Consider the following 20,289-nt stretch of genomic DNA (forward strand, 5'->3'; position numbering starts at 1 on the left):
CTTCTAGCTGCTGATGGAAACTGCCCTCCTTATTACTAGCCTGCAGAGTTGGAACATAGACACTGATGAGGTAGGATGAATCCCTTCTGTAGTCCAGCTTGAAGTGTCATGGTATGTATGAACACTGCAATCTAAGCTTCACACAATGACATAAGTTCATTTCTGATAGCAAAACCTACACTATACTCTTTCCTTATTCCTTCAAGTTTTTCATGCCAGTAGTCCTTCTCCTTTATGAAGCCTGTATCTGAGAGCTGAGTTTCCAAAAGAACTGCAATATCAATTCTGAAATATGCAAGCTCATTATTCAACACAGCCATTTTCTTTAGATCCAAATCCAGATCTAAGTCATATCCAGGGGTGAAAGTCTATATATTGCAGCAAGCGATTCTGTTTATAAAATTGGTGGAGCCAGGATCTAAGTAGTGAGGCAAGGCTTATTTGACCTACCTTTTCTAGGGTCACCCTCATGTGAGACAAGCAGACCATCCCTAAACAGGGCTGCTTGGAAATCTTGGTAGCTGCCTCAGGGTACTTATGCCTCTCTTGGATCCCTGTGGCCATCTTGCCAAGACCTTCAGTATATACACCTAATCAGAGTTATGGAGGAGCAGAGGCTGCCATAGACCTGTCATTCCACCTTTAGAGCTAAAATCAAACCACTGAGCCAAAATCAAAAGGCCAGAATGAGTCTAGACATTCAGTGACACAGAGGTTTTAGCTTCTGCCAGAGAGCAACCTGAATACAGCTGCTAACTTCCTGTCACTTCAATGTGTGCACCTTTTATGTCAAGGTGAGGTCCCTTAGCCTTTCAACCAGTAAGTATCCACAAGGCAGCAGAAGATGCAATTTAACATCACGCCCATGTAAATTTTAATTACATGTGGTGTGAAAAAGAACTTTGTTCTGTTAGTTTTAAATTTATTACCTACTAGTTTCATTTGATGACCCCTTGTATTTATTAAATAATAAATCCCTATTTACTTTCTCTTAGGGTGTCTTGTGGTGGAAGACTGGCAAGGTTTTTTGTAGGTGATATCTTATTGGACTAACTTCATTGTTGCAATAGTTTTACAAAAGCTTTCAAATGCAGGGTATTCTTCTTCAGATCACTAGTATAAACTAGTGTTTGTGTGCCGACTTTAATGTAGCTGATGTCCACAAAGGACTTACACCTGTTGTGGGATTGGCCTGCAGGGAAGCTCCCAGCCCTTAAAGTAAGGTAGTGAGAGAAGCACTCCATTTTTCTGCTGGGTTTTCCACATCAGCCATTCTCCTTTGTCATCTGGTGTCTTTTTCTTTTTCTATTATGTTCTATCCTTCTGGCTCTCTTTCCCCCTGCTTCTGGTTTTTCTATGGTTACTATAACAATTTGAGGGAAATCTGTGATGGGGTAAGGAAATCCAGGATTGTGGGGGGGTCACAGGGGTACCAGTATGGACATGCACATGCACATGCACTCACACACAGACACACACACACGACCCCACAGCTTCCAGAAGCAGGGCTGGGTTGGGTGGCATGGTGTGCCTCCCCCACCTCCCTCTCCCACCCTGCCTGCCTCCCCCACCCCATGGCTCCCCCACCCCATGGCAGGACAGCATAGCACGCACACATACACACACATAGCCCTGACCCCACAGCTCCCCATGTGCACCTCTCCCCCAACTCTACTGCACAAATGACTCTGCATGCAGCCCAGCAGGGTCCAGACCAGGGAGCAGCCCAATGGCTGGTCTCTCTTGAGAAAACTGAAGCAAAAGCCCCATATTGGTACAAACTTGCCCACATGTATCCAGATCCTGATTCAGGGCCACATGTTCGGGCAGGTTCCCACTAATTGACTTTTGCTTCAGTTTTCTCAGGATGCTGAACCTCTGAAATCCAGGACTGCCCTGGCCAATTTGGGACATGTGGTCACTCTAGTTTTTTCCCTCTTTCACCCTCTGTCACTTCCCTTCATTCATTCTTCCCTCATACCTCACCCTGAGTTCACATTTAGCGTTATTTGTTTTTCTCGCTAGTGTCATAATGCTTTCTCCACTTTGTTACCTTCTTGCTTATTTCCATGCTTCTCAGGATTGTCTGCTTCCAACAGCCTTTTCTTTTACTTGTTAAAAGGAGCCATGTACAACTCTGTGCTGAAGACATAGTAATGCATTTTAGACCTACTAGGTTTCCTTCCAGAAAAAACTCTCCACACCATCACTAAAGTAACGCCACTGGCTTCTGCACTGTTGATCATACACCAGTGTAACTGACAGCAGGATATGAACTGCTTTCTTTTCAGAAAATTCTGACATGCAGCTTGTACTAGATCTGAATCCTGCTCTCAGTTACACCAGTGTAAATCTGGAATAAATCTCTTGATATCAGTGGAATTACTCTGGATTTATTTAGGGGTGACTGACAGCAGAATTTGGCCTTTTGTGATCTCACTTAAATCTGTTAATAAAAGCTGTGTCATAAATCATTATCTCAGGATATAAGTGTATGGTTACACAGCTCTGACTATCCCGTCTGCTGCCATATGTAAAGCAATCTACTGAGTGAAGCTGCTTCTCTGGGATAAGAAGTGCCTCATAGCCTGATGCAACCCTTATTTCTTTTCAGTGGCCTACTAGCACCAAAAGGGCTACAAATTCAACACTTAAATATTTACAGCTTCTTCTATTACCCAACCTATAGCTTTTACAGAGAAGTGTAGGGATGGATAGGGTTATTTACATGGTGCCAAATACATCTTCAGCCTAACATCACAGCAATTTCAGCACAGAGGAATTTAGATCATTATACATGTTATGAAAAATATTTTTGATCACACACAGCATTAAAATTGAATTGGAAAGCAATTAAGCAGCACACACAAATCTTTTATTTAGAACACTGCTTTACTGCATTCTATTTTGGGGCTATTATGAGATTTCCCTCCTCCTCTCAGAAAGTAATGAGGAGTCAGATCAGTAAACACTCATGACAAACATTTTTAATAGATAGGGCACTTTTGGCAGGTTTTTTCTTCAGTGTTCCTTAACTAAAATAATTTTCTGAAGCCTTACTATCCAAAGTTGTTCCTTTTTTCTTATGTTCAGTTGTGCTAATATATAGTTTTAAGGTGCTGTAGAATTGAAAGCAGGTGTCATTATCATGCTCAATTTCTTTTTCACTTATGATTTCATTTATGGTAACTTTTTTTCCCCATGTAAGAACCTCTCTTCTAGTCAGGGCCTGTTTTTTCTTACATGGCTTGCAAGTTCTATTTGTGTTTACAAAAATAATTAGTAACCCTCAGTTCTTGACTTTATTAGAAACTGTACACAAATCAGAATATATTCCAGGCATGTGGGCTTGGACTTATGGAGTACAGTTGGTTTGGAGCTCTAGTTTTCAGGTAGACGAAGACTGAGAAGATTAGGTATTTCATGTTTATTCAGATGCCTCCAGAGCATATTACTTTAACTGGTTTGATTATTTTAATGAATAAAAGCAAACCTTATATCTAGTAAACAGGAAAGCCACATTATTAGTGCTTTGTTGAACACCAAGTATTGTCTCCCTCTTTTAGTGAAAGCTGACAATAGCAGAAAAGAGAAGAGAATTCAGACAAAAAATGCCCTGTGTTCATTCTCTTGCCCTCTCCATTCCACTGGTTTTCCTGACTCCAGCTTCCTTTTTGTGGTCTTGTTGCACTGTGCCTTTCCTGCCTTGTCTGGCTGTGTCCTTTCAGTGAATACAACTGACCTGTATACATACTTGACTGGCCTTCCCCATCCTTGAGTTTCCACTAACTCTTTGAGTGCTAGCTCCTTAAGATTAAGAGCATCCTTCATGAGTTATTGGAGAGCTAACCTGCCATGGGCTGGTAAATAGCGTTATCCCTGTGATTAAAAAATGGCTCCTAGCACAGACATTTAATATTAACTTTTCTTGAGGATATGTACTTGGAGCCCTTCTGGAAACTCTTTGTTGGAATTTCTCCCTGCCATAGACTGCTAGGATGGTACCCGTAAAGAAACAGTTTGCTTTACTTCTACATACTGCCAGCCTGCAGGATTTATATATATATATATATATATATAATGTGGTGGTGGAGATGTCTTTGCCTTGTGCAACAGTGTGGGGTCACAGTGGGGAAATGAATCCTGTTTGAAGGGAGAATTCATGCATCATTTTATAGAACAGGGCCCAGGAGCCCTGCCACTGACATGCATGATCTTGAGCAGGTCAAAGAGAGCCATATTGTCAAAGCAGCCTGTAATTTGAGATGCATTGATGTTTAATGCCCAATTTGAGACACCTCTGGCTTAATTTTAAGAGGTGATGAGCACTTATGAGGGCTTTAAGTCAGTGAGGCTCCTGGTCAGTACTTTTTGAGAAATTAAACATGGGCCAGACCAAGAGAATAGATGTAACTGATTATCTGACTAGTGCCACCTCCACCCTGCACTAAGCACACCTGTACCTCCCAAACCACAGTTTCTGCCTGTGTCATACTGTATGTATACTGTACTTACCATGAGAAGTCTAATCATGGGAGGGGGCCTTAAGTGCAGTGTAATCCAAATAACAAATAGTAATAAAATTGGGAATAAAATAGCTCCTTTAGCTACAAGGATGTGGTAGGCTAAAGTGCTCCTCAAGATCCTTTGTGATCTGCAGGGTCATGAAGGTTTTTGTGTAGTACAGTTTATTAATGTATTTAATTGTGCACAAGGATAGCATAGTTTAAAAGGAAAGGGTTTCTAAAACAGAACAAATTTAGATCCTAAACAACTTTTGATATACAAGACAAAAAAAAAAAGGCAGTTAAGTAAAGATAATGGATATGAGGAACATCAACACCAATTCATGAATATGCAAGAAGAAATTTCTTCCTTTGTTAGCACCTAAGGTGATTTTAGGCATGTTCCCTCTGTCTGAGAGAATGGAACTGTCAAACCTTAAAACACCACCAACAAGCCTCAAAACACCACCGTTCTTTATAACCCAAACAGTCCTGCTCTCTCCCTCTCTCTCTCTTTCACTCTCACTTCCCTCCCTCTGTTTCTCCTGGGACTTGAGAGAAAGATTTCACCACATTAAAACTCAGTGGCCATGTCTACATGAGATGCTGACTGTGCAGTATCCTGTGATTACTGTACAGTAGCATTGCATGGCAGAAAGCATGATTCAATGCTACTGTGCAGTAATCTCAGGCTACTGCATAGTCAGTGTCATGAAAAAACTGTTCAGCAGTGCTGCTGCTCAGTAACTCACCGGTTACTGTGCAGTCATGTAGTACTTGTTTATACAAATACTAAATGTCTGTCCACGAATGACTGTGCAGTCAGCATCTCGTGTAGATATGGCAGTGTGTTTCATTCTAGCATTATTCCACAATGCATATCATATATGCAAAAGAAAAATAATTTTTATATCCATTAAATGCAGATATTTTTATGGGGAGCTCTCTTGATCTTTTGATACCATTAAGGAAATTTCTGAAGAGGAAGTTGCTACAGATAAGTTAATGACTGTGATAGCTATAACATATATGAAATGTTCCAACCTCCCTTCTCTTATTGGTTATCGGTCCTGCTTCAAAAGCCTACCACTGTCATTAATGCTTATTCTCCCTTCTCTTGGCAGAGAAGTCTTGCGTTTTATTAGAAGCAAGGATTCCTTAGGATGATCTATTTTATTGGGCCAAGTGCATAGTTGGGATAGAGTTAGACAAGCTTTTGAATGCAAGGCATTCTTCAGGTCTCTTCTAGGGTCTCTGAAGAAGAATGTTTTGCATCTGGAATTTTGATTAACTCTCTCCAAATTATGCAGTTGGTCCAATAAAAAACATTACCCCCCAAAAAATCCTTGCCTTTTGCATAACTCCTGAACCATCATGTTTCAATATCACTCTAACACTACTGTGGTTAGTCTTAGCATAGATTGGGGGTTGGCAACCCCCGGCATGTGTGTCAAGCATGGTGCACAAAGCCATTTTGCTCAGCATGCTTCAGCCAGCCCCCAGCTCTGGGTAGCTACTGCCAGCAGTGGAGCCCCGGCTGTTCCCAGCAGGGCTCGCATCATCGCAGTTGCCTGCTGGGAGAAGCCCGGGTTCCTGGCTGACAGCAGCTATCCAGAGCCGGGGCCGGCTGCAGCTGGGAGGCTGCAAACAGCTGTGCTGGGCTCCAGAGCCCAGGGATCAGCTTTATGGGCACATTAACATGTGCCTCGTAGCAGATGGTGGGGGAGGGGACTGAGGTGGCACAAACCTGATCTCTCCCTGGCTCCTGGCACAGAGCTGGTGACTGGGCTTCAGAGCCCGGCGCAGCTGTTTGCAGCCAGCCTGGGCTCTGGGCAGCTGCAGCAAGCAGCAGGAAGGCTGCAAACAGCTATTCCAGGCTCCACAGCTCTGGCATCAGCTCGATGCTGGCGGTGACTGCATGCGCACCTCAGAGTGGACAGCAGGGCAGTGCAGCCTGCCCCGAGGTGTGTGCACAGTCGCTGCCTGCATGGAGTTGATGCCGGAGCTGTGGAGCCTGACGCAGCTGTTTGCAGCCTTCCTGCTGCTTGCTGCAGCTGCTCAGAGCCCAGGCTCCGGGGCCCAGTCACCAGCTTGGTGGTGGGAGTTGGGGAGAGACTGGGGTTGCATTGCCTCACTCCCCTCCTCCACTGCCCACTCCAAGGCGTGCGTGCATGTGCTGGTACAGAGCTGATGCCTGGGCTCTGGAGCTCGGCACAGCTGTTTGCAGCCTCTCAGCTGCAGCTGGCCCTGGCTCTGGGTAGCTACTTCCAGCTGGGAGCCCAGGCTGCTCCCAGTAGGCAGCTGGGATGCTACAACCCCTGCTGGGAGCAGCCTAGGCTCCAGCACCTACCCAGAGCCAGGGTAGCTGCTGAGAGACAGAGCCTGGGCTGGGGGGCAGGGGCTTTGGGTGGGGGACAAGGGGCAGCAGGGCTGGGGGGCAGGGGCTTTGGGTGAGGGACAAGGGGCACAAGCAGGGCATCCTGCCATGTATCCCCTGCCCTCATTTAGTTTTTCTGGCATGCTGGCACTTTGGCACCTTCCAAGGTAGGCATTGCGGTGTTTTTCGACACTGGCCAAAAAACGTTGCCTACCCCTGGCATAGATACTGAGCTTCCCTTCCAACCCTGAGGACTGGGGTCAGGGTTTAAGAATGTTAAATAAAATAATTCACACCATTGTGACAGGGTCAGTGTAGTCTGTGGGAGCAGCCCATGCTGCTTCTCTTCCGGGTATCCAGTCTGTTGAGTAGTCATTTTTATGAAGACAGTATTTTATCCTTTGATAAGCCATTCAACTGCAATAGCACCAACAGTAAATATAACAATGAAGAGATAACATAAACTTGGGGTTAAATCAATTAGCAGTAACATATGAAAAACTAAATAATAGCCTTACTATCCTGTGAATTTATTAAACTTTGTTCAATAACCAAGGCAGTTTAGCTTTTAAGCTACATGGTTTGATGTTGCTTTTATATTTTATGTAGCAAATCAAATCTAGATACCATTAGATCATAGAATCACTGAAAAGTAAACTAATTAAACCTTAGAATGTCATTCCAACTGTGTTATGAACTTGTTGTATTTTCTCTCTCTTCTTCCCAGGGCTCTAGCTGACATCTTAAGGCAGCAGGGACCAATCCCAATAGCACACTGTGAAAGAGAAACTATCTCAGCTATAGATACCTCCCCCAAAGAAAACACACCAGTCAGAACATCCTCCAAAAACCACTACACACCGGTACGCACCTCCAAAAGCAATCCAGGTAAGCATTACCTTTCCTATTCCGGTGTAGTTGATTGTTCCCTTAACATGTTGAAAATTAGCTAACAGGAAGCTGGAGAATACATTGCACCTTTTCAGGTGTGGACACTGGCATGCAATGTGTTCAGTGGAAAAAGCTTTGGGCAATCAAATTTAGAACTGTACTGCAAGAAGCAGTTGTGATTGTTCTTTACGGTGTACATCTAAGTGAAGTCACCATGTTATAGAGTTATTTTAATAATGTCAAGATCAGTAAGGAGTATGGAAAATTAATACTGAGAAGTTTGTGAAAAATTCATAATTGTCACTTGTTATCAACCAAACAAAGACTTTGTGAAATACCACCATGGTTTCTGAACACTGCAGCTCAGGAGGACATCCATGTAAACTGGAATGCGTTGTTCAGTCTCAGCCACTGAAAGGACACAAGGGGGAAAGTATGGATGTGTCATGAAAGCCCACAAGGGGGAAGTATGGATGCGTCATGAAAGCCTGCAAAGCAGGGCTAATTTGAAGGTTGCAATGTTTCATTCATAGATACTTTCTAGAACTAGATTTACTAATGCAGTTTCATCTCTATTAATAGGTAATGTTAAACTATGGTCAATTTTATTACTTTTATGTTAGTATGAGCTGTGGTCAGGTTGCTGAGTCCACTTATAATAAGTGGAATTGGACGTGTTTTTGTAAAAAAAGTCACTTTAATTTTTTGAGTGTCGCGGGTTGCAGTTTTTGGGGGCTCGGTTTATTTGAAGGTTGCTTATTTTGGTTTTTTTGGTAATAGGTGACTTAAAAGTTAACAAGAGTGGGCAAAATGGTGGATATGGCCGGTGGCTAGACTGCATTTCCCAACAGCCCCTGCCCCAGTGGTTGGGGCTGGTTTCCATGGAGACCCCAGCAGTAGCCACACTGTGGGGCTGGGATTTCCATGGAGACTGGCCCCAGCAGCACTGGCTGAGTGTATAGCAGGTTACAGAGCTGCTCCAGAGCCAGACTGAGATATTGCAGTGGTGACAGTGTGGTCCAGAGCCAGGGCAGAACCATGATCTGCTGCCTGCATGCCCCTGCCTGACACATGCTGGCTGCAGATTGTGGCTCTTCCCCAGCTCTGAACCATGCTGTCACTGCCACAAGAGGCTGGTGCCACTGCTGCCTTCCAGAGCTGCTAGAAATTAAGGAATTTCCTGCCTTCCCCTCCCAAGATTTGTGGGACCCCATGGGGGGTATGTACTTCCATATCGGTTCCCATGACAATCTTTTGGGCTTCTTCTACTATGGTGGCCATAGCAGCCACTGCTCGTAGGCAGGTAGGCCATCCTCGGGCCACAGGATCCAGCGCCTTCAAATAGTAGCCTACAGGTTTCCAGGTAGGTCTTGCTGGCTGATTTAGGACTCCTGATGCCACCCCCCTATTCTCGTGTACATAAAGTCTATAAGGCTTGCGGCCATCCGGAATCATTAAGGCCGGAGGTTGTACCAGCGCGGCCTTTAACAAGTCGAAGGAGTGCTGCTTCTCCTTTGTCCATTTCCAATCAGCCAAGCCTTCCTTGGTTAAGGAATCATACAGGGCTCTAGCTTTTCCTCCATAAACAGGTATCCAGAGTTGGCAGAATCCTGTGAGGCCCAGGAAGGCCCTGAGCTCTCTAGGTGATTTAGGGACTGGCATGTTTTGAATGGCCGAAATTCAATCATGGCTTAATGCTTGGGCTCCCTTTGTTATCTCATAACCTAGGAAAGTTACCCTGGGCTGACATATCTGGGCTTTTTCTTGTGACACCTTGTATCCTTTTTCCCCAAGGGTATTTAATAACGACTCAGTTGCCTCCTTTCCCTTGGTTACATCTGGGCCAGCTATTAATAGATCATCAACATATTGGATTAGAGCAACATCATGGTGTATTTGCTTCCAGTCCTCTAAATCCTTTTGGAGGGAGGTGCCAAATATCTGGGGAGCGGACACAAACCCTTGGGGTAGCACCGTCCACATAAATTGAGACTTGTGGTGAGTATCTGGATCCTCCCATTCAAAAGCAAAGAGCTTCTGGCTATCCTCATGGAGAGGGATGGAAAAGAAGGCATCTTTTAGGTCAAGCACTGTGAAGATCTTTGCATTCTGTGGGACCTGGGTTAGGATGGTGTGAGGATTTGGGACCACCGGATGATCTACTAGAACCTTCTGGTTCACAGTTCGTAAGTCCTGGACCAATTGGTATGAGGTCCCGTCGGCCTTGGGTATTCCAAGTATGGGGGTGTTAAATGGGGATGGGCCTTCCACTAGCCATCCATATCCTTTAAATTCCTCTATGAGGGGTTTTAATCCCCTTCTGGCTTGCTTGTTAAGGGCATATTGCTTTACACGGGTGGGCCCCTCCCCTTCCTTGAGGCGCACTCTTACCAGTGTCACATGCTTGGCCCTCACGGGGGTCCCGTCGGCCCATACCTGTGGATTTACATCTTCCAAGCCCTCGATTCCCACCGCTGAGCTTTTGCCCTTCAGGAGGGCCGTCTGATAGTTGGATCCTTGTTTCACCGGTAACTGCACCACCATCTGGTTTCCTCAAAAGAAAATCTCAGCTTGGAGTTTAGTAAGGATATCTCGTCCCAACAGGGCAACCAGACAGGCGGGGAGTAAACAAAGGCATGTTCAAGTAGATTATTGCCGACTTTAGTGAGGAGAGGTCCACACATGGGTAATTTACTTTGCTTCCCCTCAATTCCCTCTACCATTACATACTTCCCATTCTCTTCTCCGGATGGGGGCTTTTCAGGGATCATTGAAAATGTACCTCCAGTGTCCACTAGTGCTTCATAATTTTTACCTCCAACCCTTATTGTTACCATGGGATCCTTGCGGGACTCCGCCCACAGGGTGGTGGTTTTGGATCCCGGTCCCCGTCAACTGGACTCCTCCCCAGAAAGTTCGACTCTCATTTGGTGTGCTTTAGGGTGCTCCCCACTCTTTTCTCTCAACCAAGGGCACTCCCTCTTCCAATGTCCTTTCTCCTTGCGATAAGCACATGTATCTGCCTCAACACTTCCTGCTCCCTTCTTTCTTTCTCCCCTTACTTCATGCTTCCCCACAATTGCTGCTGCCAACATTGCCATCTGTTTCTGTCCCTTCCTTTCTTCCGTCTTCTCTGCTACCTGCTCCCTGTTTCCGCATACCTTATACGCAATCTCCACAAGTTCGGAGATGGGCTTACTGGGTCCTCCTTCAGTTTTCTGCAATTTCTTTCGAATATCTGGAGCAGCCTGCCCGATGAACATGAGATTGTCCATTCGCTGGTTCTCTGGTGCCTCCGGGTCAAGATCGGAAAATTTGTGGAAAGCCTCATATAGTTGCCCAAGAAAGGTAGAAGGATCTTCCTCTTTTCCCTGTCTCACTTCATATAGCTTAGAAAGGTTAGTAACCCGGGGAGCCGCCTTCCCCAATGCCTCAACAACAATTCCCAGGTACTGGGCATTTCTCTCTCTTCCTGCGGCAGTGCGACTATTCCACCCCGGCTCTTCGACTGGACAGATGTCTCGGAGGGTTCGACCTCCTTCCCCCCCTGCTTCAATGCAAGCCCCCGCCAATCGATTGGCCGTACCAAGAACCAGGCGGTTTTCCTCGGGGGTCAGTAATGTCTGAAGCATCATTTGAACATCCGCCCAGGTAGGTCGGTGAGTCTGGCCCACTGATCTAAAAAGATTTCTCATTTTCTCGGGATCCTCCCAAAAGGATGGGTTTTGGTTTTTCCAATTGAACAAATCTGAAGTACTAAAGGGAATGTACACAAAGGTGGTATCACCCCCTTCCCCAATTACCTCTCTCATCGGGCAATTTAGGTGAGACTTTTGTTTGGGTGGATCTCGAAGATTATATCGATTTGCCGCTGACTTGTGGGGGGGGGTGCCGTAGGAACCCCCTGACTATCTTCTGCTGAGTTTGGTAGGTATGGTGGGGGACGCTCATGTTCGGGAGAGGAGACAATGGTCTCGTCTGAATCTTGCAGGTCTTCCTGATCTTCATTAATGGGGTTGGGGGGGCCTACGCCGCCTCCCTCCAGAGTCCACAGTATCTATCTCCCTAGCCGAATCGTCTAAAACCCGAGGAGTCCCTTGGCCCCCCTGAGCCCTTTCTTTCGCCACCATTACTCTACGTACCATGCCACATCTCCTTATCCAAGGCGGACGGTCCTGGGCTATACCCAACCAGCAATCTATGTAAGGGAACTGATCCCAGTGGCCATCCCAGGTTACCTTACCATGAACCCTTGTAACCTGTTCAACATCAAAAGATCCCATTCTTGGCCAGCCTACCCTGAAGGTAGGCCATTCTAATTGGCAGAACTTTGAAATTTCACCCTTAGTCATTTTTATTCCATAATCTCCATATTTGACAAATTTATCAATACTGCGCAAAATACAACCCAACGGGGTGCTGGAGTTTTCAACTCAGGAGCGACCCGTATCCATTATGTCTCTTTCCAAATTCTGGGCCAAAGAACTCCCAGACCAACATCCTAACGGACCAACAAATAACAATACTAACAAAATGAGACAGGGAATTAGTATACTCACTCCAAACACGCCCAGGTACCTCGTCCTCGGAGTCCGCGGCTGGGGTGACTCAAATGGAAATGGAGTGCCTTTAACCTCCCGGGTGCCCTGACTCATGCTTTCGGCCTCGTGGCAAGCCCAAATTATGGCTTGGTGCGCACTCCACGAGCATGTACGGCGGTCTTGTCATCCAACCGGTGTGGTCCAAGAGCGTTCCTGGTTGGCTCGCCAGAATTGTTGCACAAGGGGCTGTTCAAGCTCCTGGAGGCTAAGTTCCAATTTGGTCCCCAGAAGTGAGTCACACCACAAGCTACAGAGACAAAGCCTTTATTGCTTGCAAGCAGGTCGGCCTGGAGTCATGAGACTCAGATCAAAGCCGACCCCAAGTGCCTATTCTCCATTGCTTATATACTTGATTACAAGGTATTGGGAAAATTCCATTAGTGCAATCGCATTTCAAACTAGCATAGTTGCGAAGCTAAGGACCTTCCAACTGCAAGTCTGCGGTTTGCATGTTTCTACAACAGAGCGGGAAACAAGCTGCATGTAGATGCTTCCTGAGTTCTCGTAAAAGCAAATGGTTTTCAGCCCCCCCGCTTTTCCCACAACACTTCAGAGATATCCTGGGTTACAAAAGGGAAATTAATCTCTGAGCGTTTATGTATGGAATGGCCTTGCATATCAGTCAGCCAGAAAAGTAGTATAATTTCAATGTATTTTTTGGAGAGAGGAACCAATCCCCAAACAAAATTCAAAGGGGAAAACTTTAGCAGGGGAATCCTATCTCAGGAGAGAAACGCCTAGAAGAAATTGCATGCAAAATATTTATCACTGTTGAATAGAATGAAAGAGTCTGGATGCATCTATACATTGCCATATGGCCATGTTGCTACGACACTGTGCTTTAGTACTTCCTTTTGGAAGTACTAAAGCATGATGCAGTAACTGCCCCTACCATGCTGTGTACAAAGTGCATGGTTAGATTTTGCTGCTACATTGTTATGGCAATGTGCTATACCGGGGGAGTGCACTGCTATGGTGACATTGCTGCTGATCACAGACTCATGTGATTGTTACATCGCCACAACATGCCATAGGGTGATGTGTAGATACTCCTTAAATCTCTTGAATAATTGATGGCCAGTGAAGCACATGTAGTAGTTTATCTGTCTGAAAGACTGTAAATATTTCTATATGTGTTTTAAAAATACTTGGAAATCAGTAGTAACACCTAGGTGAACAGACAGATGCGTATCTACAGGGAGGAAGTTATGTATAATATGCACATGATTCCTGAGGATTAAATGGAAAAATAAAAATATATGGGATGCTTTGGGAGAATGTTCTTTGTCTACAGCAGTGATTTTCAACTGGGGTCCTGCAAGTTGTGAAGACATAAGCCTGGTGTGAGGAGATAAGCAAATAAGCATAGACTCTGGTTCCTCCTTGCCTGGCTGTTCCCCTGCCCCTATTGCCCAACCCCTCTGAAAGAAAGTAAACACTGTGATAAATAAGAGTAGCATCCCATTTCAAAAGCTAACATTTCACAAGGTATAGAGGGGTGTCTAAAAAGTTGAGATTCCTAGCCTGAGGATGATCCATACCTCCAAGTGGCAGAAAAGGGGAAAACTGGTATTGAAACTGTGGGAAGCTACTTTCAGAAAAGCTGCATCAGGAGAGAGCAGGACACTTTTCTGTGCAGAGAAAGGTGTTTCTTTTTGGTAAGAAATGTAGGATGGAATCCTTCTTTAATTTGTATGGCTATTTTCTTACATTCTATTGCTGCAAACTACAGTTGCGTTTTATTTGATTCACCCTGCTTGTATATTACATCTTTCTGCTATTTTATTTATCTTACTCATTGCCTACACTAGAGGTGATTTTCAGAGCAATTGATGAGTTCAGATTTGCTTTTGTTATGGAAGAGGAGACCTAATTGTAGGGATATATTTCATAAGATGGTAATACTTCCTCTACTGAAGCTGCAAAGCCATGATGACCTGTTTCAGAGAGAACAGCCACAAACCCTACAAATGAGTAGTGGGATTTAACTGGTGTTGTTTACATGAGATTATAGGCAGGCTAGCTAGACTAAAGAGAAGTCACAGGTAAATGACACTTCAGTAGGGGCCTCAGAAATGCTATAGCAGGATCCAAAGAAGCAGCAATAGCTTTCCAGCAGATATATTGTTTTCCCTCACTCCTTTTTGGGGCATTTAGACCAGAGACTCCCAGACCTGGCATAATTATAATCAACTGGGAGAACTTCAGAATGTAGTGTTATGTCCAGTTCAATCTCCAGAAACTAGCTGGGGAGCAGACAATGGAAGGAGGGATCTGTTTGCCATTGCCACTGTCCCCAGCTGAGCCTGGCATCCTATGCAGCTGCTTCCTGCACCTGGAGTGGGGCAGAAGAAGCTCTGGGGTTCGCTGCACACCCAGGTCATCAAAGGATAATGGCAGTGGTTGGGTGGGCTCCCGCTTCTTGCACCTGTTCCCTGACTGCCCCTCATGCTCCTGGGTTTAGCTTACTGGCTTGGAGGGAGAAGCTGCAAGGGGTGCTGGTTTTGGCTGGGGCTAAGAGGCAGTGGGTGACCTCCCTTTCTGTGGCCCTTCCTGCCCAGCCCCTCCACCCAGGGTGTCTCCCAGTGCCCAAGGGGAAGGGGAGCTCACTCTGCTACACAGGGAAAAGAGTGATGCAACCACAGCCCTCTGGATTTGCCCCTGTGTTCACCATTGCAACACCTTTAGATATGTTAGAATAATCTTACACAATTTCTAACCCTTTTTTCCTGAGCTTTGTTGTTTGGGTGTGCCCGTTATTCTGACACCTGTTATAAAAGTTAGTGGTATGCATTTCACAATTTGTGGGTGAAAAGGTATAAACAGGTATGAGGAAGAATTAATAGAGAATTGAGCAGGCTTTGGGGTTTTGTGATTATAATGTATAAGCAATAACACAAAAGTAGCACCCCTGACCTCTGTAAAAGAATGCTGCAGTGTTTGGTACAAAAGCCTAATAACAGTTAAAAGTGCCACTGATTACCATAGTTTAAATTAGCTGAGATATCACTGAAAAGGGTGTGAACTAAGGGGCAGTTGAAACACCTGTGACAGACCAACATTAATGTTCAGAACAGTTTAGCTCCCTTTAGAGGACAGAATTAAAGGAAAGTGTTGCTTTGGAGGTCATCTTCACATAGAACGGGAGAGCAAATTACATATTAAAATTAGATTCCCAGCATCGAATCAACCTGGAGTTTTTTTAGCTGAGCTTGTTGCAAGGAGGGGTGTAGCACAATGCTCTCAGTCAAAACCGAATCAAATCACAAAAATAGTTGCTACCCCAAATGAAAATCCAGAAGGCACCTGGGGCAACTTCAAAGTTGATGTAAATGAGTGTGGCTCCAGTACAATCCATGATGGGTGCTTTAGGCTTCTTGTGCAAGTCAGAACTATCTCCCAAGGCATCTTTTTATACCAATATGTTTCCATAGTCTTCAGTTGTATTAAAATGACCTAACACTCCTCTAAGAGTGTAGGGACAAGCCCACTTACGTTACATGTAACTTTTGTAAAATTTCATATAAAATTTTCCTGGTCTAATATGCTAAGGATCCTGAGGGTTCTTGCTGCCTCTTTTACAGCACTCCGTGCTGATCCAGCTCCTGGGAGATCTTTTTTTGTATTGTAAGAAGCCCTGAAAGTGGCATGCCAAAGTGATCTCTGGCTGCTACAGTGTAGGTATAGAGACAGATGTGAATAACTTGTGCCACGAACTAAGCAAATCTCTGGTTGGTCCGAGTATAAAAGTGCAAAAAGTTTCAAACTACCTTTGTCTCCCAAATCCTGATTCTGTAGGGGGCGGAATTTGGCTGTAAAACATATTCTAGTTAAGAAGTTAAAACTTTGCATCCTTTTTGCCTCATCATTTTTAGCATAGCAATCACTGTTACTAGCTGAACATGTGCACAGATGGACTTCTGGAAAGTAGCCCAGAGTCATCTAAGCACAAGCCATTTTCTAGTATATAAGATCTCCTAATATCTGCCTTCATAGAGTTATAGGGTGTATCTACATGAGACGTGTTAATGCAAAATAACCTAAGTTAATGCACATTACAGGCATGTGTCTACACATAGAAGCCCTTAATGTGCGTTAACTTAGAGTAATCATGCCTAAATTTGATCCCTGCAAATGTTCTGGGGGTTTATTAACGCATACGTACATGTGACCTGGCACTAACTTTAGTGCTGGGTCTGCACTGCCACTAGGGACTTCAGACTAACTAGTTCCAAGTCCAAGCACTTGGGACTACTTTTAGGGCCAAGTCTCTGCATGTGTCGACACCTGCTAAAAATTGCTTAATGTACATTAGTTTAATGTGCATTAAATTTTGTCACACTTGCAGGTGTAGATGCTCCCATAGTTTCATAGTTGGTAGGGTTGGAAGGGACCTGAGCAGATCATCCAGTCTGACCCCCTGCTATGGGCAGGAAAGGATCCTGGGGTCAAATGACCCTGGCTACATGATTGTCCAGCCTCCTTTTGAAGATCCCCCAGGGTGGGAATGAGCACCACTTCTCTTGGAAGTTGGTTCCACCCTCACTGTGAAGTAGTGCCTCCTGATGTCTAGCTTGAATCTGCTCTCGGTCAACTTACGGCTGTATGCAGAATGACCACAGATTTTCCAATATAATGGACAGATGAGAGAAGAGGAGAATGGGAGAAAGTTATATCACATCCATATGTGATTTCATATGGCAATGTGGATAATAAGTGGATGAAAAAAGTGACTCCTCCAGAAAGGTAAGAGGGAGGGAAAAAATTAAGAAGATATAGAAACATACATACATAAAAAAAACATTTAAATACCGCTTTGAGCCACATAGCCAACATAAAGTCCAAAGCTAAGGCATGTAATATCAAGCCACTGCTAACAGTGCAGCAGAGGAATTTAGCATTCACTTGACAGAGCAGTCACATGTCCTGAGGCTTAGCCACAAGGCCAAGCACTGTAACGTTTATCATCCTCAGCAAGATCTAGAAACTGTAGGTTACTATGGTAACTATATATTTTTTTTAAAGGAAAGCTAATAAATGTAGCAAGCAGGAGAGAGGATTAAGAATATAGATTTTCTTTGAAACAAAGCATCACAGTGGAACTAAATCCACTGCAGAGAATAACAAAACACAGGGAAAATGTGGGGAATTTATTTCATTATGCTTTTTTGGCTGAATGCACTGGTAAGGAGAAAATGCTGTTATGGAAATGAACAGCTGACATTCTAGCTTGTGCACCATGATCAGTGAATGACCTTTTAACACCGTAATGGATGGAGTTACCAAATATGTTTGTCTGGCATAGGCAGAGTGCCTCCCAGATATGAATGTGCATTACTGTTTGGCCACCCACAAAACAATGCCATCTGGCCTTAATACACTTTGGGACAGTTTATGTGTGTGTATCTGCCATCATTATCCTAACAGAACCAGGACTTACTTGATCGTCATCATGCACTGAGAATTAAAAACAAATAGGCAGAAGAAGGGATGAGCCGAAGAAAAACAATGTTCAAGCCAGCAGTGGAAATGAGTCATTGAGGGGCAAAGAGACCTTTGCATTAATAGGTTTTTTCTTGTGCATTAAGAAGTTTCATTTTAAGTGTTTGGATTCTTCTCCCAACAATCCAGATCTGCTGGCTTTCCAGCACCAGATTAGAAATATTCTGGGAATGTCAGCTTTCACTCAGTCATCAAGGAACTGATGCTGAAGGACACGGAACTCTTCAGCCTGGTGAAGAGAAGGCTCAGGGGGCACTTGGTGGCTGCCTGTAAGTATATAAGGGGGGTATATCAGGATCTGGGAGAACACTTGTTCAGCAGGGCTCTGCAAGGGATAACCAGGTCTAACGGCCATACACGTCTTGAAGGTCAGTTCAGACTTGATATAACGAAAAACTTCTTTACAATCTGAGTGTCCAAGGTCTGGAACAGACTCCCCCCAGAGGTGGTGCAAGCACCTACTCTGGATTCATTCCAAAGGTGTTTGGATGCTTATCTTGCTGGGATCATTTGATCCCTGAAGACTTCCTGTCTCTGGCAGGGGGCTGGCCTCAATGGAAGGTCCCTTCCAGCACCTAATTTCTATGAATCTGTGAATCAGATTCTAGCCTTCAGATTGATGTGTGTGTGTTAAGCTGTGCACAGCATATCAGCCATTTGCCAGAATTAGGGACTATGAGACAGAAAACAGTGAAGTGGCTTTAAAATAACAGAATCATAGAAAGTTAGGGTTGGAAGGGACCTCAGGAGGTCATCTAGTCCAACCCCCTGCTCAAAGCAGGACCAGCCCCAACTAAATCATCCCAGTCAAAGCTTTGTCTAGCTGGGTTTTGAAAACCCCCAAGGATGGAGATTCCACCACCTCTCTGGGTAACCTTTTCCAGTGTTTTACTACCCTCCTAGTGAGAAAATTCTTCCTAATACCTAACCTAAATTTCCCTTGCAGTACCTTGAGACCGAAGCGCCTTGTTCTGTCATCTACCACCACTGAGAATATCCTAGTTCCATCCTTTTTTGAACCCTGGTTCAGCTAATTGAAGACTGATAATAAGACTCCTCTCAGTCTCCTCTTATCTAGACTAAATAATCACAGTTCAGTGGCGACTGGTGCTGGATCTGCATGGGGCAGTCTGGGCTGGGTTGTGCCCCAAATGGGTGGAAGAAGGTGCTGAGAGTGGGGGCTCTGCTCTGCCACCACTTGTCCAGCCAGAGTGGGGGTGGTACAGGATGCAGGCACGGCAGCGCTGGGATTGTGGGCTATGCCCTGCTTCCACTTGCCCAGTGTGGGGGGTAAGGGAGCCATGCAGGTATGGATTGCTCCAGGCATAAGGTGCTGGGAGATGGGGCTATGCCCTCCCACCATTCACTCAGTCTTCCCACACCTCCTGGACAAGCCCTAGCTATGTCTTTGCTGGGCAAGCAGGGGCAGGGCATGGGGGTGGGCGCATGCACCCAGATCGGGGCGAGCCAGCTGTAGGAGATATGGGGAGTTTTAGGGTGATTGCAGTCTCCCATAGCCCCTGCTCCACTGTGCTCTGTAGGATGGGCAGAGCCAGGGCTGCACTCCAGGCTGCGGCTGGGGCTAGCTGCCTGGAGCACAACCCTGACTCAACTCCCTCCACGGAGTGCAGCCTGGTGGCGGGTAGCTAAGGACAGCCTCCCGGGGTGCAACCCAGCACAGCCCGCCTTGCGCAGATCTGGGGGCACGCCCGCTCCCATGCCCTCCTGGACCAGGAGCGCACAGCGACACACAGTGGCAGAAGCCACTCTCCTAGAGTCCTGCACCCCCCAATTCCAGCTGGGCAACTTGTCCCAGCCCCAGCCCCAACCCTTCCCTTGCTATGGGGGCATTGATCTGAGCCCCCCTGGCCCACCATGCACATTCTTTCCCCCCTACGCCCATGAAAACAGGTGTACCGACTGGAGACAGCTATGTTCAGTGTGGTCAAGGACTGCTGCCTGTTTAGTCTATGCCCAAATATCTGTATTGGCTTTGAATCAGTTCAGGGGCTTCTGATTTGATTTGGACCTTTTTAATGGGTCTCCTGATTCAATTCAGATTTGTAGATTTGACTGCCAAATTGGGCCAGATCTCCTCTGAACTGAATCAGCTAACAAAGCTTCACAGAGCCCCAGTAAATATGTGGTAGACACCAGTTTGGAAAATGGTGCTGAAATGCTGGATCAAGGATCTAGAATGACCTGGATAGACTGGATAAAGTGTCAACAATTAGTAAGATTGAACAAAGACAATTGAAAAGTCCTGTACTTGGGATGGAATAATTACATGCACAAATGCAGACTAGGAAATGACTGCAGAGAAGGAAATGTGTGTTACAGTAAACCATAATCTGAATATGAGCCAACAGGGTACCTCCCCATGAGTAGGAACATGTATGGTGCTGCATGGGGC

General features: G+C 45.3%; 1 protein-coding gene across 2 annotated transcripts in view; it reads left to right on the forward strand.

Moving 5' to 3' along the window:
• Nucleotides 1-20,289, forward strand: part of SHISA6 (shisa family member 6) — a 512,377-nt gene that overhangs the window by 21,663 nt on the left and 470,425 nt on the right. For both annotated transcript variants that reach the window (XM_090061177.1, XM_090061178.1), the window contains exon 3: nucleotides 7,610-7,770. In XM_090061177.1, the coding sequence (XP_089917303.1) occupies nucleotides 7,610-7,770 (161 nt within the window). The remainder of the gene's footprint in view (nucleotides 1-7,609; nucleotides 7,771-20,289) is intronic.

Source organism: Crocodylus siamensis, chromosome 8 (genome assembly GCF_052110815.1).
Source record: "Crocodylus siamensis isolate JL-2025a chromosome 8, ASM5211081v1, whole genome shotgun sequence".
In the NCBI taxonomy this organism is placed as follows: Eukaryota; Metazoa; Chordata; order Crocodylia; family Crocodylidae; genus Crocodylus; species Crocodylus siamensis.